This window comes from Mustelus asterias, chromosome 1, assembly GCF_964213995.1.
Source record: "Mustelus asterias chromosome 1, sMusAst1.hap1.1, whole genome shotgun sequence".
Lineage (NCBI taxonomy): Eukaryota > Metazoa > Chordata > Chondrichthyes > Carcharhiniformes > Triakidae > Mustelus > Mustelus asterias.
Window position 1 is genome coordinate 94,672,769 of NC_135801.1, and position 16,945 is coordinate 94,689,713.

The 16,945-nt window shown below is 41.4% G+C and overlaps 1 protein-coding gene across 3 annotated transcripts in view; it reads right to left on the reverse strand.

Annotated features, from left to right (window-relative positions):
• Positions 1-16,945, reverse strand: part of ppargc1a (peroxisome proliferator-activated receptor gamma, coactivator 1 alpha) — a 590,881-nt gene that overhangs the window by 9,817 nt on the left and 564,119 nt on the right. For 2 of the 3 annotated variants that reach the window (XM_078215481.1, XM_078215483.1), the window contains exons 10-12: positions 15,320-15,440; positions 15,101-15,222; positions 12,719-12,870 (exon numbers count right to left, since the gene is read on the reverse strand). In XM_078215481.1, the coding sequence (XP_078071607.1) occupies positions 12,719-12,870; positions 15,101-15,222; positions 15,320-15,440 (395 nt within the window). Of the gene's footprint in view, positions 1-12,718; positions 12,871-15,100; positions 15,244-15,319; positions 15,441-16,945 lie in introns of all 3 variants that reach the window. The other variant, XM_078215482.1, reaches the window with a different exon arrangement.

Genomic DNA, 16,945 nt, shown 5'->3' on the forward strand with positions numbered 1-16,945 from the left:
CAAAATTTAGGTCAATATAGTGGTAGACCTCAATACTCAATTTATCCTTTATTCTCTGTCATTCTCCTGACTGATTTTGGCTGGTATCATAGAATCCTACAGTGCAGAAAGAGGCCATTCGGTCCATCGAGTCTGCACCAACCACAATCCCACCCAGGCCCTATCCACATATCCCTACATATTTACCCACTAACCCCTCTAACCTATGCATCCCGGGACACTAAGGGGCAATTTAGAATGGCCAATCAACCTAGCCCGCACATCTTTGGATCTAGCCACTAGCCTTTTCCATTTAGTATAGGAAATTCTGCCTTCTTACGCCTTCTGCTAAGTATGACTATTTTTACTTCATTTATGTATTCCACATGCCATTCATGTATTCCATATAATATCACAGTCTTTATCTCCAATTTTAATAATGGAGGTAACCTAACTAATTAAGTAGGTTTTGCGTACATTTAATTTCAATGTGCGTAAAGCTTTTAATATTTTCCAAATTATGAGTTTTTAGTCCTTTAAAGGATGTTTTCATGTTTCCTTTCCTTTAATTTACAATGATCACTAATATGCAAAGAGGCCACGTGGCCCATCACATCTATTCTGGCTCTGTTGAAGAGCGATCCTGTTAGTTCCAGTGCTTGGCTCTTTCCCAATATCGCTGCAATCTTTTTCCCTCAAGTATTTATCCAATTCCCTTTTTGAGATAAATTTTGAAGAAATTTCATTTTCCAAGTCACAATCATTTAAGGGCTCAGTTTTAACTCCGTGTAAGTAAATAGATTTTTAGTGGCTTGAAATTTGGCACGAGAACTTTGTGAGTGAGAATTCACAAGGTTGAAAGGAATCCGATTCATGGCATGAAGTGGTCCTGATGTTATATTGGTTTCTGAAGCATTGCGCTGACTTCAACTGTCATACAAGAGCTGGCTCAGTATCATTCCAGTATGGGCAATGCATTAGCAGAGGATATCTGTGCTGGCAAAAAACTGTTTTGTTTAATAATAGTGATGCTTCTACAAGCAACTCAGGGCTGAACCTTAACTCTCAGAAATGGATAGATTGGGGGTCACGCCAGAGGTTAAAATGCAAACAACCTGGAACAGGAAGTGAACCCAACTTGAAGTCACCCACTTCTTGTTTTACCAAAGGCAGGATGAGGGGTGAGTGACTATCTCACTTGCAGGAACAAGGTTGGTTATTTAAATGTTATGACAAGGGAATGTGCCTTCATTTGAGAGGTTTTCATAAGCCTCGGGAAACCTGACATCTAAGAGACAGAAAAGCCTAAATCCATGCATTAGGTGCCTTTGGACATTGCTTGTGGACAAGGAGGAGCAGAACTGCTTCCGCCAGGCCTAATAAACTACGAACCTAACCACTCCACCCCTGCCATATGTTTACTCCCCCCAATTCCCTAACCAACACTGGACCTTGCTAAAAAAACATCTGATTTTTTTTTCATGCTCACTTAAGCTTCGGCTGTGAAGCAGGCTTCCCATCTGAAAGGTCTCCAGCCTATCAACCAAGCTGCCTGTGGGGAGGAATCCCATTGAAAGGAACCCTGCAGTTAAATTCTGCAGGACATTTGGGAAACCCATTCTTCCAGGTTTCCTGACCTCACAACAGCCTCACACAACCAAACAGAACTCATTTCACGATCAAAATCCAGACCTCAGTCTCCAAGATTTCCTCTCCTCCACAACCACCTAAGCTGTAACTGTGAGATTCCCTGTCCACTTCACATCCTCAAGATCCCTTCTATTGCTCTGAAATCTGCCTATTTTGCCCATGATATTTCTCTTCTTCTCCTGGGATCGAAGGTAGTTGTCAAAGGCTGCTAACTAGAGTTTAGTAATTGTGGAGAAGTAATCACAGATGAGTAATTTGCAGTTCAGAAGTCATATTGGACTCAAAATGTTAACTCTGTTTCTCTCTCCACAGGTGCTACCAGACCTGCTGACTTTTTCCAGCACTGTTGTTTTTATGTCAGACTCCAGCATCCACAGTACTTTGGTTTTATTGAATAATTTCCTTGTTTTCTTTTGGGAAACAGAGCATTTTTGCAAAATTTTCCTTCACTGGGATTAAAAAGATGGGATGGGGCCCATCATAGACCAAAGTGTACAGGACTCATGGATAGATGTATCTGGTTCTTGTTTTTGTCACTTCTACAACTTTTCTATTCATTTTCACCTCAAACCTGCCCTCCTAAACTGAACTTCACGCCTCTTTCATTGTCCAACATGGTGTCACCTGCCAGGCACAAGACTAAAATTACATTCATTTCACCCTCACCTTAGTTGGCCACCTTCTCCAAAATTCAGGTCATCAACCCCAGAAATATATTCCACAGCTCTGTTTGTAAGTAAGAATAAACATGATTCCTTTTTGTGTTTTTCTTACCTTAAAGAAAATATTTAAAATAGCTTTTATAATTATTGTTTAAATTATGTTCCAATTGACATGGTGTGTGTGTACAACACAAAATCATTAATTAATGAGTCTAAATTAATTAATTTTAATTGAGTGGGTGTAGGCATTTTGTTTGAATCTAATTCATGAAATTAAAAATTAAGTATTTTAAATGATAATATCGAACCCCTGTTCTTACAGATATATAGGTCAGGATTTTCCACCCCCGCCCATGATGGGAAGTGCTGTGGGTGGGACTGGAAAATTTGGAGAGCAGCCAAAAGTCTGTTGTCTATGGGCAGGAATTTCTGATCCGACCAGCGGCAGGATTGAACAATCCCACTCATAATTGTTTTAAAATGACAGTAAGACAATGGTTTAAGATGATATTCAGCAGTTGCCCACATCCCAACTCTATCCAGTTTAAAATTATTTCCTTCATTCAAAAATAGCCCTCCTAGCCTGCATTTCTCCAAACTGAATAAAGTTAAATGTTGGAGTTTACCTCATAAGTATGAAGTCTTAAGATTTAGTATCATTCTGATCAGCCTCCCTGAACCTCAATATCCTTTACCATTTATGGGAATTAATTCTGAGCACATTTTTTCATACATACTATAGTATAAGTTAAGTAAAGTAATTAAATTAAGTAAAGATTTGTACTCAATGGACCTAGCTGTGCAACCTAAAACTCTATTGGCTTTCCCTAAAGCCATCTCACACCTATACAAGTGATCAACTATTACCCCCACTCTTCCCCTTCATCCCTTAATTGTACCCTGAATGATGCCTGACATGCCTGAAATTTCATATCCAAATGAACATCATTTTACTTATGATTTACTTATCATATTACTTATGATTTGCTGCACATGAATGCATTAATCTACCTTATGTTAATAGACATAAGAACATAAGAAATAGGAGCAGGAGTAGGCCATCTAGCCCCTCGTGCCTGCCCCGCCATTCAATAAGATCATAGCTGATCTGATAATGGTTTAGTTCCACTTACCTGCCCGCTCCCCATAACCCTTAATTCCCTTATTGATCAGAAATCTATCTACCCGTGACTTAAACATATTTAACGAGGTAACCTCCACTGCTTCAATGGGCAGAGAATTCCAGAGATTCACTACCCTCAGAGAAGAAGTTCCTCCTCAACTCTGTTCTAAACTGACTCCCCCTTATTTTGAGGCTGTGTCCTCTAGTTCTTGTTTCCTTTCTAAGTGGAAAGAATCTCTCTGCCTCTACCCTGTCTAGCCCCTTCATTATCTTATATGTCTCTATAAGATCTCCCCTCAGCCCTCTAAACTCCAACGAGTACAGGCCCAATCTACTCAATCTCTCCTCATAAGCTAACCCCCTCATCCCCGGTATCAACCTGGTGAACCTTCTCTGTACTCCCTCCAAAGCCAAGATATCCTTCCGCAAATAAGGGGACCAAAATTGCACACAGTACTCTAGCTGCTGCCTCACCAGTACCTTGTACAATTGCAGCAAGACCTCCCTGCTTTTATACTCCATCCCCTTCGCGATAAAGGCCAACATTCCATTTGCCTTCTTGATCACCTGCTGCACCTGGAAACTGAGTTTTTGCGATTCATGCACAAGGACCCCCAGGTCCCTCTGCACAGTAGCATGTTGTAATTTTTCACCATTTAAATAATAGTTCATTTTACTATTATTCCTTCCAAAGTGAATAACCTCACACTTGTCAACGTTATACTCCATCTGCCAGATCCTCGCCCACTCACTTAGCCTATCCAAATCTCTCTGAAGACTTTCCGCATCCTCCACGCAATTCGCTTTCCCACTCATCTTTGTGTCATCTGCAAACTTTATCACCCTACACTCGGTCCCCTCCTCCAGATCGTCTATGTATATGGTAAACAGTTGAGGCCCCAGCACCGATCCCTGCGGCGCGCCACTAGTCCCCAACTGCCAACCAGAAAAGCACCCATTTATTCCAACTCTGCTTCCTGTTAGATAGCCAATTCTCAATCCACGCTAACACTTTACCCCCAGCTCCGAGTACCTTAATCTTCTGCAGCAACCTTTTGTGAGGCACCTTATCGAACGCCTTCTGGAAATCCAAAAACACCACATCCAACGGTTCCCCTCTGTCAACTGCACTCGTTACATCTTCATAAAAATCCAGTAAATTCGTCAAACACGACTTTCCCTTCATGAATCCATGCTGCGTCTGCTTGATCAAACCATTTTTTTCCAGATGTCCTGCTATTTCTTCTTTAATGATGGATTCCAGCAATTTCCCAACTACGGACGTTAAGTTAACCGGCCTGTAGTTACCCGCCTTTTGTCTACCTCCTTTTTTAAACAGTGGTGTCACATTAGCTGTTTTCCACTCAGCCGGCACTCCCCAGAGTCCAGCGAATTTTGATAAATTACAACCAATGCATCTGCTATTACTTCTGCCATTTCTTTCAGTACCCTGGGATGCATTCCATCTGGGCCCGGGGACTTGTCAAACTTTGGTCCCATTAGCCTACCAAGCACTACCTCTTTAGTAATAGTAATCGTTTTAAGGACCTCACCCCCTACAGTCCCACGACCGTCAATTTTCGGTGAGCTATTTGTGTCCTCTACCATGAAGACCGACCCAAAAAACTTGTTTAAGGCCTCGGCCATTTCCTCGTTTCCCCCTATTAAATCCCCCTTCTCGTCTTCTAAGGGTCCAACATTTACTTTAGCTACTCTTTTCCTTTTTATATATTTATAAAAACTTTTATATTTTGTGCTAGTTTAGTTTCATAATCTATCTTTCCTTTCTTTATCGCTTTCTTAGTAGTTCTTTGTTGTTTTTTAAAGCTTTCCCAATCTTCTAATTCCCCACTAGTTTTGGCCACTCTGTACACATCGGTTTTTAATTTAATACTCTCCTTTATTTCCTTAGTTATCCGCGGCTGGTTATCCCTCTTCTTACATTTCTTTATCACAGGAATATATTTTTGCTGAGTACTGAGAAAAATCTTCCTAAAAATCCGCCACTGTTGCTCAGCTGTCCTACCAACGAGTCTGCGCTCCCAGTCTACATTAGCCAATTCTGCCCTCATCCTATTGTACTCCCCTCTGTTCAAGCAGAGGTCACTGGTTTGGGACCCTACTTTCTCACCCTCCTAGACCTGAAACCCACCTACATCGTCTGAATTAACTGGGCAACAGACAAAAAAGGAAGCCCGGATGATGCAGTGCTGGACATCCACACGTTCTTCAACTAGTGGCCTTGGTGACAAGTAGTTTTTAAAAAGGATACTTTCCTCACAATGCCAGAATTTCCATTGTGAATCCAGAACAGATCACAGGACAGGACCCCATGTCTGTCATGTTATTGAACTGGGACCTGAATTTTTGCAATGGAATGGGTGTGTAAAGTAAGGACTATTCCTGGTTCTGCAAAGTCAACCCAAGAAAAAGTCCTCCATAACTTTGGATTTTCATTTCTGGAGGGCAGGTTTTATGGGAGTTGTGACAGGCAACATTGGAAATAGTGCGGAGGCTGCAAGGTGTGGTGGTGGCAGGACATTAGGCATGCTTCGGTACACCAGCATTTTGTTGAAGAAAAAGCAAAAAGCAAAAAAAAAAGCCCTCCAGCCCTCACACTCCTCACTCCATCCATGCCAAACCATGCCACCTCATGATCCTCACCTACCCCACTGACTCCTCATACACTCCTTAACAATCTCTGTCTCTGTACCCATCTATTAATCCCTTATAAAAACAAGCAGTGGAATTCATAGTCCCATTTCAAAGGATTCATAACCACCTGTCAATCAATCAAACTGTGAACTGACAGGCACCCATTGTGATAATGAAAGGTCATGAAATCAGTCATGCACTAATTCTGCAATGATAATCTTCACGATTATGTCAACAGACAGAGTGAGATAGCAAGCAATGATTGTTTTAACCAATGAAGACTTTTCCTGAAACATTTAAAGGACAAGAGTTTTAAATACATTGATAGCTGGACAGCTCCCTTAGACAGCTCTGTTGACAGCTCATTTTGCCAGTTCCCAATGTCAGCTCATTTTGAAAGCTACGTTGACGGTTCCTTTTGACGACTCTCTTGACAGTTACAATGAGTAAATGCACTTTTCACATTCAACTGTTAACAATCCTAAAGGGTACATTACCTCTCCCAAAAGACATCAAACCATTCCTAAAGAAGTCTCAGGGCCATAGCCAAAAGAATACCTTACCATGCCAAAGAAGTCTAGTATTTTGAGACCTTCTAGTACCAGGTCTAAAGTGTACAAGTCCCATTTAACATCCCATTACAAAAAATCAGATCAGCCTGAGGAGTGCAGATGCCTCCATAAACCATGAATGTGCAATGTAGGGCGTGAATTTCCAGTTCCATTGAAAGTCAACCTCCGCGGCAGATTGTCCAGAGGTGGGATGGGCATGCCAAATAAAATGTCATAGACATTGTCGGAACTGGAAGATCTCGCCAGCTGCCAATGGTAAGTTGCCATTTTTTATTCATTCATGGGACATGGGTGCCATTAGCTAGCCAGCATTTATTGCCCATCCCTAGTTGCCTGAAGGCAGTTGAGAGTCAACCACATTGCTGTGGCTCTGGAGTCACATGTAGGCCAGACCACGTAAGGACGGCAGATTTCCTTCTCTAACGGACATGAGTGAACCAACTGGGTTTTTCCAACAATCGACAATGGTTTCATGGTCATCAGTAAATTCTTAATTCCAGATATTTTTATTGAATTCAAATTCCACCATCTGCCGTGGCGGGATTCAAACCTGGGTCCCCAGAACATTAGCTGAGTTTCTGGATTAATAGTCCAGCCATAATACCACGAGGTCATTGCCTCCCCTGCACTGCCAGAAAACAGACCGAGGTGGGCAGAAAATTCGGCCCATAGAGTTCATCCCCATCCCCCGTCCAACCCTGTGAAAATGGTAGGTACCATGTTCAGGGGCTGGACTTCCAGATCTAGGCCTTCTCTACTGTTTTTGTGATAATGAAGAGGCTCTCTGTCTTTGTGAAAATTTAGGCCTGTTTGTACAGGATGCCTGGTGTGACCCAGGCCAGGCAACAAAATTCCTGTGGACCCACATCCTACAATATCAGGACCCATGTTTGGGATGAGCTGGGGACTGAGGTTCTGTGCCAACAGATCATCAGAAACTTTAATCAGTGACTTAGTGATTCTCGATCTAAAGTCCCAGCAGAAACCAGAATCCTGCATTTCTGTATCCTGTTGCAATTTCTTGCCCATTTCCTGCACTCCTATGCTGGAGTGGCAGTGGTAGGGGCATAAACCTTTAGTCCTAGGCTGGAATCTTACCATCATTCACGCCGGTGGGATTTCCCATCCCATCGCAGTGAACGAATATTTGGCTGGCCGCCAAATTCTCTGACTTCGCTGCAGCAGGAGTGTGGTGTGAATGGCCAGTAAGATCATGCCCCTAATTTATTTTGTTTATTGGCATATCTTGATCCTCAAACATAAGCTACCCTGACAATCCTCAAACGACCAATAGAGTTCTGAGTTATTCTTTGACTCTCAGTAGAATTCTTGTGATCAACATGATAATTACCCACATTCCTAATATTGGCTTTAGTTAGTGCCAGCTTATTTTCAAACTTATTCTTAGCTGTTTGACAAATGAACTTTTTATACATAATGGAGTACTTTTTGGAGATTAATTTCCCGATGAATATCTTTAATTAGCCATTTAAGTTTCACTTTACTTAGAACACTCCTTTTAATCCTAGGGCTATAGAAGGAATTCTTATCCTTCATCTCTGAAATAAAAATGTCATTTTCCTAATGTTATTACAATTATTCTTGCCTAACAGCAAAGCACAATGTGCTTTTCTGAAACATTGCCTCCTAAGTAAAAATTTAGCCCTGCTGCAAATAGCTAGTAACATTAAATTATCATTAGATTTTTATAGCATTCTAAGATTTTGCCTCCTAATGTGTCAGTGCACTCAACATATGAGTAAAGTTTTGACATATGTCTAGCCTAGGTATGAAACAATTTTTGCCTAGAATGCAAGAATACAGAAATTTCTAGTGAGTCATTATAATTTTTTATTGCAAATTACCTGAATATAGACTTGGATAGAGGTAGTGTAAAGGGCAGGAAGGGACAAGCGTTCTTAAAGTGTGTTCAGGAGAAATTTCTACAGCAGTACATGTTCAGTCCAACATGAAAGAAGGTACTGCTTGACCTGGTTCTTGGAAGTGAGATAGGCCAGGTAGATCAAGTGTCAGTGGGGAAACATTTAGGAGACTGTGTTCATTCTATCCTAAGGTTTAAGATGACAATAAAAAGGGACAAAGGACAATCCACAGTAAGAATAATTAACTTGGGGAGAGCTGATTTCAATGGGGCAAGAATAGAGCTGGACTGGGATAGTTTGGAACAAAATGTTGGCAGGAAAAGCTGCAGCTGAACAAAAGACTACTTTCAAAAAAGAAATGGTTCAGGCATAATCAAGATATATTATTTCAAAAGGGAAAGATAGGGCAAACAAATCCAGAACTCTTGAATGAGAAGGGAAATAGAAATTAAGAAAAAGAAAGAAAAGCATTGACAGGTATAAGGTAGAAAATACAATTGAGAACCAGCAAAGAGGGATTATGAGAAAAGACCTGCAGCCAAATTCAGGGAAATCTCAAAGTCTACGATAGGCATATAGATAGTAAAATAGTGGTAAAAGGAGGAATAGAGCCAATTAGGGATCTAAAAGATGTGCAAAGACATGGGCTGGATCCTCTGACCCTACCCGCAACCAGGATTCTCCACTCATGTGGCAGTGAATGGAGATTTGACTGAGTGTCAAATTCTCCATTCTTGCTGACAGCGATGGCAGGGTGTGAACGGCTGGAGAATTCCAGCTTTGGAGTCTTGGGGCATGGTTAAGGTGTTAAATGAATACTCTGCATTTGTCATTACCTAGGATGCAGATGCTATCCAGGCCAGGCTGACATTGGAGGAAACTATGTCACTAGATGGGTTCAAAATTGATAAGGAGGTGGTATTGAATTAGCTGTCCATACTTAAAGTTATGATGTGGAGATGCCGGCGTTGGACTGGGGTAAACACAGTAAGAAGTTTAACAACACCAGGTTAAAGTCCAACAGGTTTATTTGGTAGCAAAAGCCACACAAGCTTTCGAGGCTCTGAGCCCCTTCTTCAGGTGAGTGGGAATTCTGTTCACAAACAGAACTTATAAGACACAGACTCAATTTACATGAATAATGGTTGGAATGCGAATACTTACAACTAATCCAGTCTTTAAGAAACAAAACAATGGGAGTGGAGAGAGCATCAAGACAGGCTAAAAAGATGTGTATTGTCTCCAGACAAGACAGCCAGTGAAACTCTGCAGGTCCACGCAACTGTGGGAGTTACAAATAGTGTGACATAAATTCTGATTCTAGGATCGCATGATAAAGACTCAGGAGGAAAAAAGCAGAAATATTTATGTGAAATAGTGTGACATAAACCCAATATCCCGGTTGAGGCCGTCCTTGTGTGTGCGGAACCTGGCTATCAGTTTCTGCTCCGCGACTCTGCGCTGTCGTGTGTCGCGAAGGCCGCCTTGGAGAACGCTTACCCGAATATCAGAGGCCGAATGCCCGTGACCGCTGAAGTGCTCCCCAACAGGAAGAGAACAGTCTTGCCTGGTGATTGGGTTTATGTCACATACCGGGAACATCAGTTCCCCAGGAACTGATATTGGGACTCTTGTTTTTCCTGATATATTATATACTAATTCTGATATATACTAATGATCTAGATTTTGGTGTGCAGGGGACAATTTCAAAGTTTGCGGATGATACAAAACATGGAAGCATTGTAAACTGTGAGGAGGACAGTGTAGAATTTCAAATAGATGTAGACAAATTGGTAGAATCGGCAGCTAGGTGGAAGTTGAAGTTCAATACGGAGGAATGAGAGGTAATTCATTTTGATAGGAAGAATATGGGGAGACAATATAAAATAAGAGATATAACTATAAATGGGTGTGCAGGAGCAGAGGGATATGGGTGTATATGTGCATAGGTCATTAAAGGTGGCAGACAAGTGGAGATAGTAGTTAATAAAGCCATATAGTATCCTGGACTTTAACATAAAGTTAAATCATATACCGGGATATTGGGTTTATGTCACACTATTTCACATAAATATTTCTGCTTTTTTCCTCCTGAGTCTTTATCATGCGATCCTAGAATCAGAATTTATGTCACACTATTTGTAACTCTCACAGTTGCGTGGACCTGCAGAGTTTCACTGGCTGTCTTGTCTGGAGACAATACACATCTTTTTAGCCTGTCTTGATGCTCTCTCCACTCCCATTGTTTTGTTTCTTAAAGACTGGATTAGTTGTAAGTATTCGCATTCCAACCATTATTCATGTAAATTGAGTCTGTGTCTTATAAGTTCTGTTTGTGAACAGAATTCCCACTCACCTGAAGAAGGGGCTCAGAGCCTCGAAAGCTTGTGTGGCTTTTGCTACCAAATAAACCTGTTGGACTTTAACCTGGTGTTGTTAAACTTCTTACCATACTTAAAGTTGACAAGGCATCAGGACCAGATGAGATGCATCTAAGGATATTGAAGAAAGTGAGTGTGGAAATTACAGGGGCACTGGCCATAATCTTTCAGTCTTCCTCGATATAGGGGAGGCGCCAGAGGTGCCACACTCCACACTTGCAAATATGATGCCATTGTTCAAAAACAGTTGTAAGGATAAGCCTAGCAAGTACAGACCAGTCAGTTTAACTTTGGTGAGGGGCAGCTTCTCAAAACAATTACTCATGATAGAATTCACATGGGAAAATGTGAGTTGATATGAAGAGCCAGCATGGATTTCTTGCAGGAAAATCATATTTGACTAACTCGCTGGTATTTTTAAGGAGGTAGCAGAGAGGGTTGATGAAGGAAATGCTGTTGATGTGGCGTACATGGACTTCCAATAGGTATTCAATATCGTGCCACACCACAGACCTGTGAGAAAAGTTATATCTCATGGAATAAAAGGGACAGTCGGAATGTGGATACAGAATTGGTTGAGTAATAGGAAACAGCAAGTAATGGTGAATGGTTATTCTTTGGGTTGGAGGAAGGCTTGTAGTGCAGTTCCCCAGGAACTGATATTGGGACTCTTGTTTTTCCTGATATATTATATACTAATTCTGATATATACTAATGATCTAGATTTTGGTGTGCAGGGGACAATTTCAAAGTTTGCGGATGATACAAAACATGGAAGCATTGTAAACTGTGAGGAGGACAGTGTAGAATTTCAAATAGATGTAGACAAATTGGTAGAATCGGCAGCTAGGTGGAAGTTGAAGTTCAATACGGAGGAATGAGAGGTAATTCATTTTGATAGGAAGAATATGGGGAGACAATATAAAATAAGAGATATAACTATAAATGGGTGTGCAGGAGCAGAGGGATATGGGTGTATATGTGCATAGGTCATTAAAGGTGGCAGACAAGTGGAGATAGTAGTTAATAAAGCCATATAGTATCCTGGACTTTAATAATAGTGGCATAGAGTACAAAAGCAAGGAAGTTATGCTGAACTTGTATAAGATAATAGTTAGACATCAGCTGGAGTATTGTGTTCAGTTCTGGGCTCCACACTTTAGGAAAGATGGAAATGCATTGGAGAGAGAGCAGGAGAGGTTTAGAAGAATGGTTCTGGGGATGGGATAAGAAACTTCAGTTATGAAGATAGATTTGAGAAGTTGGGACTGTTCTCCTTGGAGAGGAGAAGGCTAAGAGGAGATTTGATAGAGTTGTTCAAAATCATGAGGGTGCTAGACAGGGTATGTAGGGAGAAATTGTTCCCACTCGTAAAAGGACCAAGAATGAGAGGGCACAGATTTAAGGTGATTTGCAAAAGAAGCAAATACGATACAAGAAAAAAACTTTTTCACACATTGAGTGGTTCAGGTCTGGAATGCACTGCCTGGAAGTCTGGTAGAGGCAGGTTCAATCGAGGCATTCTAGAGGACATTCGATGACTATTTGAATAGAAACAATTAACAGGATTACGGGGAAAAGGCAGGAGAATGGTGCTCGTTTGGAGAGCCAGTGCAGAGACGATGGCCCGAATGTCCTTCTTCTGCAACATAATAATTCTGTGATGTAAGATTTGTGATCTTGGCCGAACATACATTTATGAATAACTAAATCAAACTGCAAGCAAATAATAGTTATTCAAAACTATGTTTAGTTCAGATGCCTATATAATCTTTGAAAACACAAGAGGTATTGAGTTGTAATGCAATCTCACCTAGATCTGCATAGTTAGACTTGTAGAACTGTCTACGGCCACCAAAGCACAATTCAAAAGAGGGCTCATTAGATCTTCGCAAAGTATGTCCATTCTCAAGGGCAGCAAATGCATCACAGGTGTAACGATATGTGATGAAACCATAATTATCACTGGAAAGAATTGGAGCAAAAATAATGTATGTCACTTGTTGCAGTTAACATTGCAAATTATACATTAGATACATAATATAATCCAGTGGGCTTCCATCTGTCAGACATTAAAAAAAGTCTTGCTTCAATATAGAAACATCTTAAAGTGATTCACATATAATGAGTCACTTTGAAGTGCTTTGAAAAGGCAAACATGGGGCAAAATTTTACCCTCTCCTGTGTACAGATTTTCAGGTGGGGATCTGTGTAAAATTCAGTGGATGCCTTTCCCGCTGTCTATTTTCTCAGACTTGGCCATGATTTAATTGCTGGCGGTTGAGGCCTCAGGCCAGCTCTCATGCAAATTCAGGCTACTTTTCATCTGGCTGCAATTTTCAGCTGGTGGGAGGAGGTCAGTGATGGGTGGGAAGCTCAGCAGCCTGCTCGGGCATTGTGAAGGAAAGGAGGTATTACCTGCTTCATGGGCCCCCTTTTCTAATTGGATGGCATCCCCCAAGGTCTACCATCCCTCACCCTAAATGACCTCTATGCACCCCAGCCCCAACCCTCATTTTATCACTCCCTCCCTCCATCATCCCCAACCCAACATAGAAAATAGGTGCAGGAGTAGGCCAATCGACCCTTCAAACTTGCACCACCATTCAATATGATCATGGCTGATCATGCACTTTCAGTATCCCACTCCCACTTTCTCTCCATATCCCTTGATCCCTTTAACCACAAGGGCCATGTCCAGCTTCCTCTTGAGCATATCTGGCGAACTGGCCCAAACAGCTTTCTGTAGTAGAGAATTCCACAGGTTCACAACTCTCTGAGTGAAGAAGTTCTTCCTCATCTCAGTCCTGAATGGCTTACCCCTTATTCTTAGACTGTGAGCCCTAGTTCTGGCCTTCCCGAACATCAGGAACATTCTCCCCACATCTAGCCTGTCCAGTCCCAACAGGATTTTATGACCTGGTGAGATCCCCTCTCATTCCTCTAAAGTCCAGTGAGTACAAGTCCAGTCGATCGAGTCTTTCTTCATATTTTTTCAAGGCTTTCTACATAAAGCCTTCTGTCCTAACCCCACCGAGAACCATTCCAACTTACCTTTCATCCAGGTACTGGCTGTTCTTCATTGGGCCTGGACATTCCTGGTGGCACTGTTGGAACCAGAGAACTGCTAACCAATGAGAAGTGGAACTTCCTCTCCAGATAGGGTCAGATGACCCTTCTCTCAGAGCATTAAATAGCAGCTCGCTAGAGCGGGGGTGAGTTTCACCAGTAGGGCAGGTAATCCAGCCACTTGTAAAACCCTGTCTGTGGAAACAACTTTTCAAATAGAAAGATTCCACAAACATCAATTAAATAAATTATCAGTTTCTCTGTTTTCAGTCAAAATAATTGAGGGAGGGGTTTGCAACAGGACACTGGGAGAACTCTCTCCTCTATTCTAAATAGTGACATGGAACATAGGATAAACTGAATAACCAGTTTTTTAATCTACACACTCTGGCGTCAATTTTAACTTATTTGTCTGGCAATAAGAGGTCAGTAATAACCACTAAATGTGGTCGGCAATTTGGTAACCTTATTATCGATGACAATGCAACTGCCACTATTTTTTAAGGAGAACCACTACTGGATGCCCAAAACATCTGCCTACTTTAGTCGGTAAATGTACTTCCAAGTGCAAATTGGTGTCCTAGAACCCCAATTTGTGTTTTACATTGGAAATGGGTGGAGCATGCACAGTGAACATCCTGACCATTTCCACTAATGATGAAGCAAAAGAGGTCCAGTCAACACATGGTTGATATTATTTTGGTGTTGCCTAGAGGAGCAAGAGTGGTTCTCCTGGCCACACAAAATTATCTCAGTCATAGTCATGAGTACCTCTCTGTCCACAGTTGTACCACTTACCTTGAAGGCAACCAAGATATCTCAATATTGGTTAGCCTTAATCTGGAAACTTTACTGGGAGGTCCAGTAAAGTTTGGTGTCCCACATCTCAGCATCTTGATGTAAATGAGGCCATGGGCACAGATGACAGGAAGGCATGCTCTGCCGGTTAGTCACTCATAAGTCAATATCAATCACACTTGCACTCTAAAATATGGACACCTTTCCAGTTCAATTTTGTTCTATGTCTGAGGTGCCACAATAGTTCTAAAAGCTATGATACGAAAATCATATTTTTATTATTCAGAAGCACATTTACTATATAAAATGTAACCAGTTGTAACTTTACCCATCTTCACGCAAATGGACAGTGCATTCTTCGATTTCACCAAAAACTTCAAAGCGTCTCTTCAGTTCTGTACGGGTTATGTCACCCCTAACTTTTCCCACATAAATAACACGCCGTTCCTCCTGGAAAGATTTTAAAAATATCTTGAGAAGTCAAAAAGTCATGTTTCTTGCATTTACAACAGATCTAAATTAGAATAAAAGCTGCTACAATGCTTACAATTGCCTTCTGCCTTTGACGTTCTCTCTGTTTTGCTCTTTCAAATTCACGTTTCTCATAGTCTCTTCGATATTCCTCCCTCTTAAGCCTTTCATTTTCATATTCCTCATAGCTGTCATACCTGAAGACATTGAAAGCAAATTAAAAATGTTAACAGACAAAACTGTGCATGCAGTGTTTTATATCGAAATGTGTCTTTTTTAGAAATGTGTTTATTTGACATTAATAGGCATTCCCATTCTAAAAGGTTCTCACTGAATCTCAGATAATTGTGTTTCAAAGCTGGACTTAGATAGTCACAGTGGGAATGAACTTCCTTGGGGATTCTCCCACTCAGTTAACATAAATTCAATGGCATCCTTGTTTGCATGCATAAACTAAAAGTGCAGTAAAGTTACAGCGGTGGAGTGCAAGATGCCTCGAGGAAATTCCTGGGGTTAGCTTTTGAAATATATAGCAGCTTTTGGAATGTGATTTTTGCTTGAACATCAAGCAAAGGGATAGATATCCTTCAAAGGACTATAGGGAAATTTCACAAGCTAAAATCCCAGCAGTCACCTTGTGATTGCAACTGGCTGGTGCCCTCCAGCAGTAACTCTGCCAAAATGTGCAGGAATAGTGGGAAGGAATTTTACTTGCACACTGTTGATAGGCTCCCATGCATAAAGGGGAGCATCCTTTTGACTTGCTTATTCCATACTGCCTCAAATTCTGGTACCCACCAGCTGGTTGGAGGAGTGGGGTGGAGATGCCAATCTCACCCTTTCCCAGGCCCCATTCACAGCTCCCTTCATCCCCTTATAATGGGAGGGAGGTGGGGGCAAGCTCAAACTTCTTCTAAAAAAAGATACCAGTTAGCCCTGGCTATTGTATTGGCCCATTTCCCCAACTCAATCCACCCCTCCCACATCTTCTTCCAAGTGGGTTCTATTTACTGGTGTCATAACAGCAATCTGAAAATGAAGATTTTTCTTCAATATTCCTGTAATCTTCAGCCAGAATTACCTGCCTACTCTTCAGCAAAAAGACATGGAACCACTCTTAAAATCCTGTTCCTGTCCTGTCCAGGCTATAAATGTAACAAGTGCCTGTCCACTTTAAACAAATCATCCCAACCCTTGAATTTGCAATGTGAGGATTAGGCCAAACTATGGTTGGAGATTTCTATTGATGCTGAAAAGGTTTTAGGAATTTCAGATCCTAAGAACCGTTGGGATGGGCTTTTCTTGTACATAAGAAAATGAGAATATAACAAATAGGAACAGGCATAGGTTCCTTGAACATGTTCTGCAATTCTGTATGATCATAACTGACCTCCCACCCTATTCACATAACTTTTGATACCATTAGTGTCCAAACGTTTATCAATCTCCACCTTGAATATACTGAACAACTGCCCCCCACCCCACCTCCCCCCGGCTTGCTGGCATGTCGAAATGCTTAGCCTCCTTCTAAGTGTCTCCACTTCACCATCCAGCTGTTGGTTTTTCCACAGAGCAGGAAATCGCGGATATGAAGTTGCACTCTACCCTTCCACAGGACAATGACAATATGTTGGAACACCAACAAACAGAATCACTGCACTACTAGATACTCGTGAATGTAAATCAAATACTGTACTAGGAG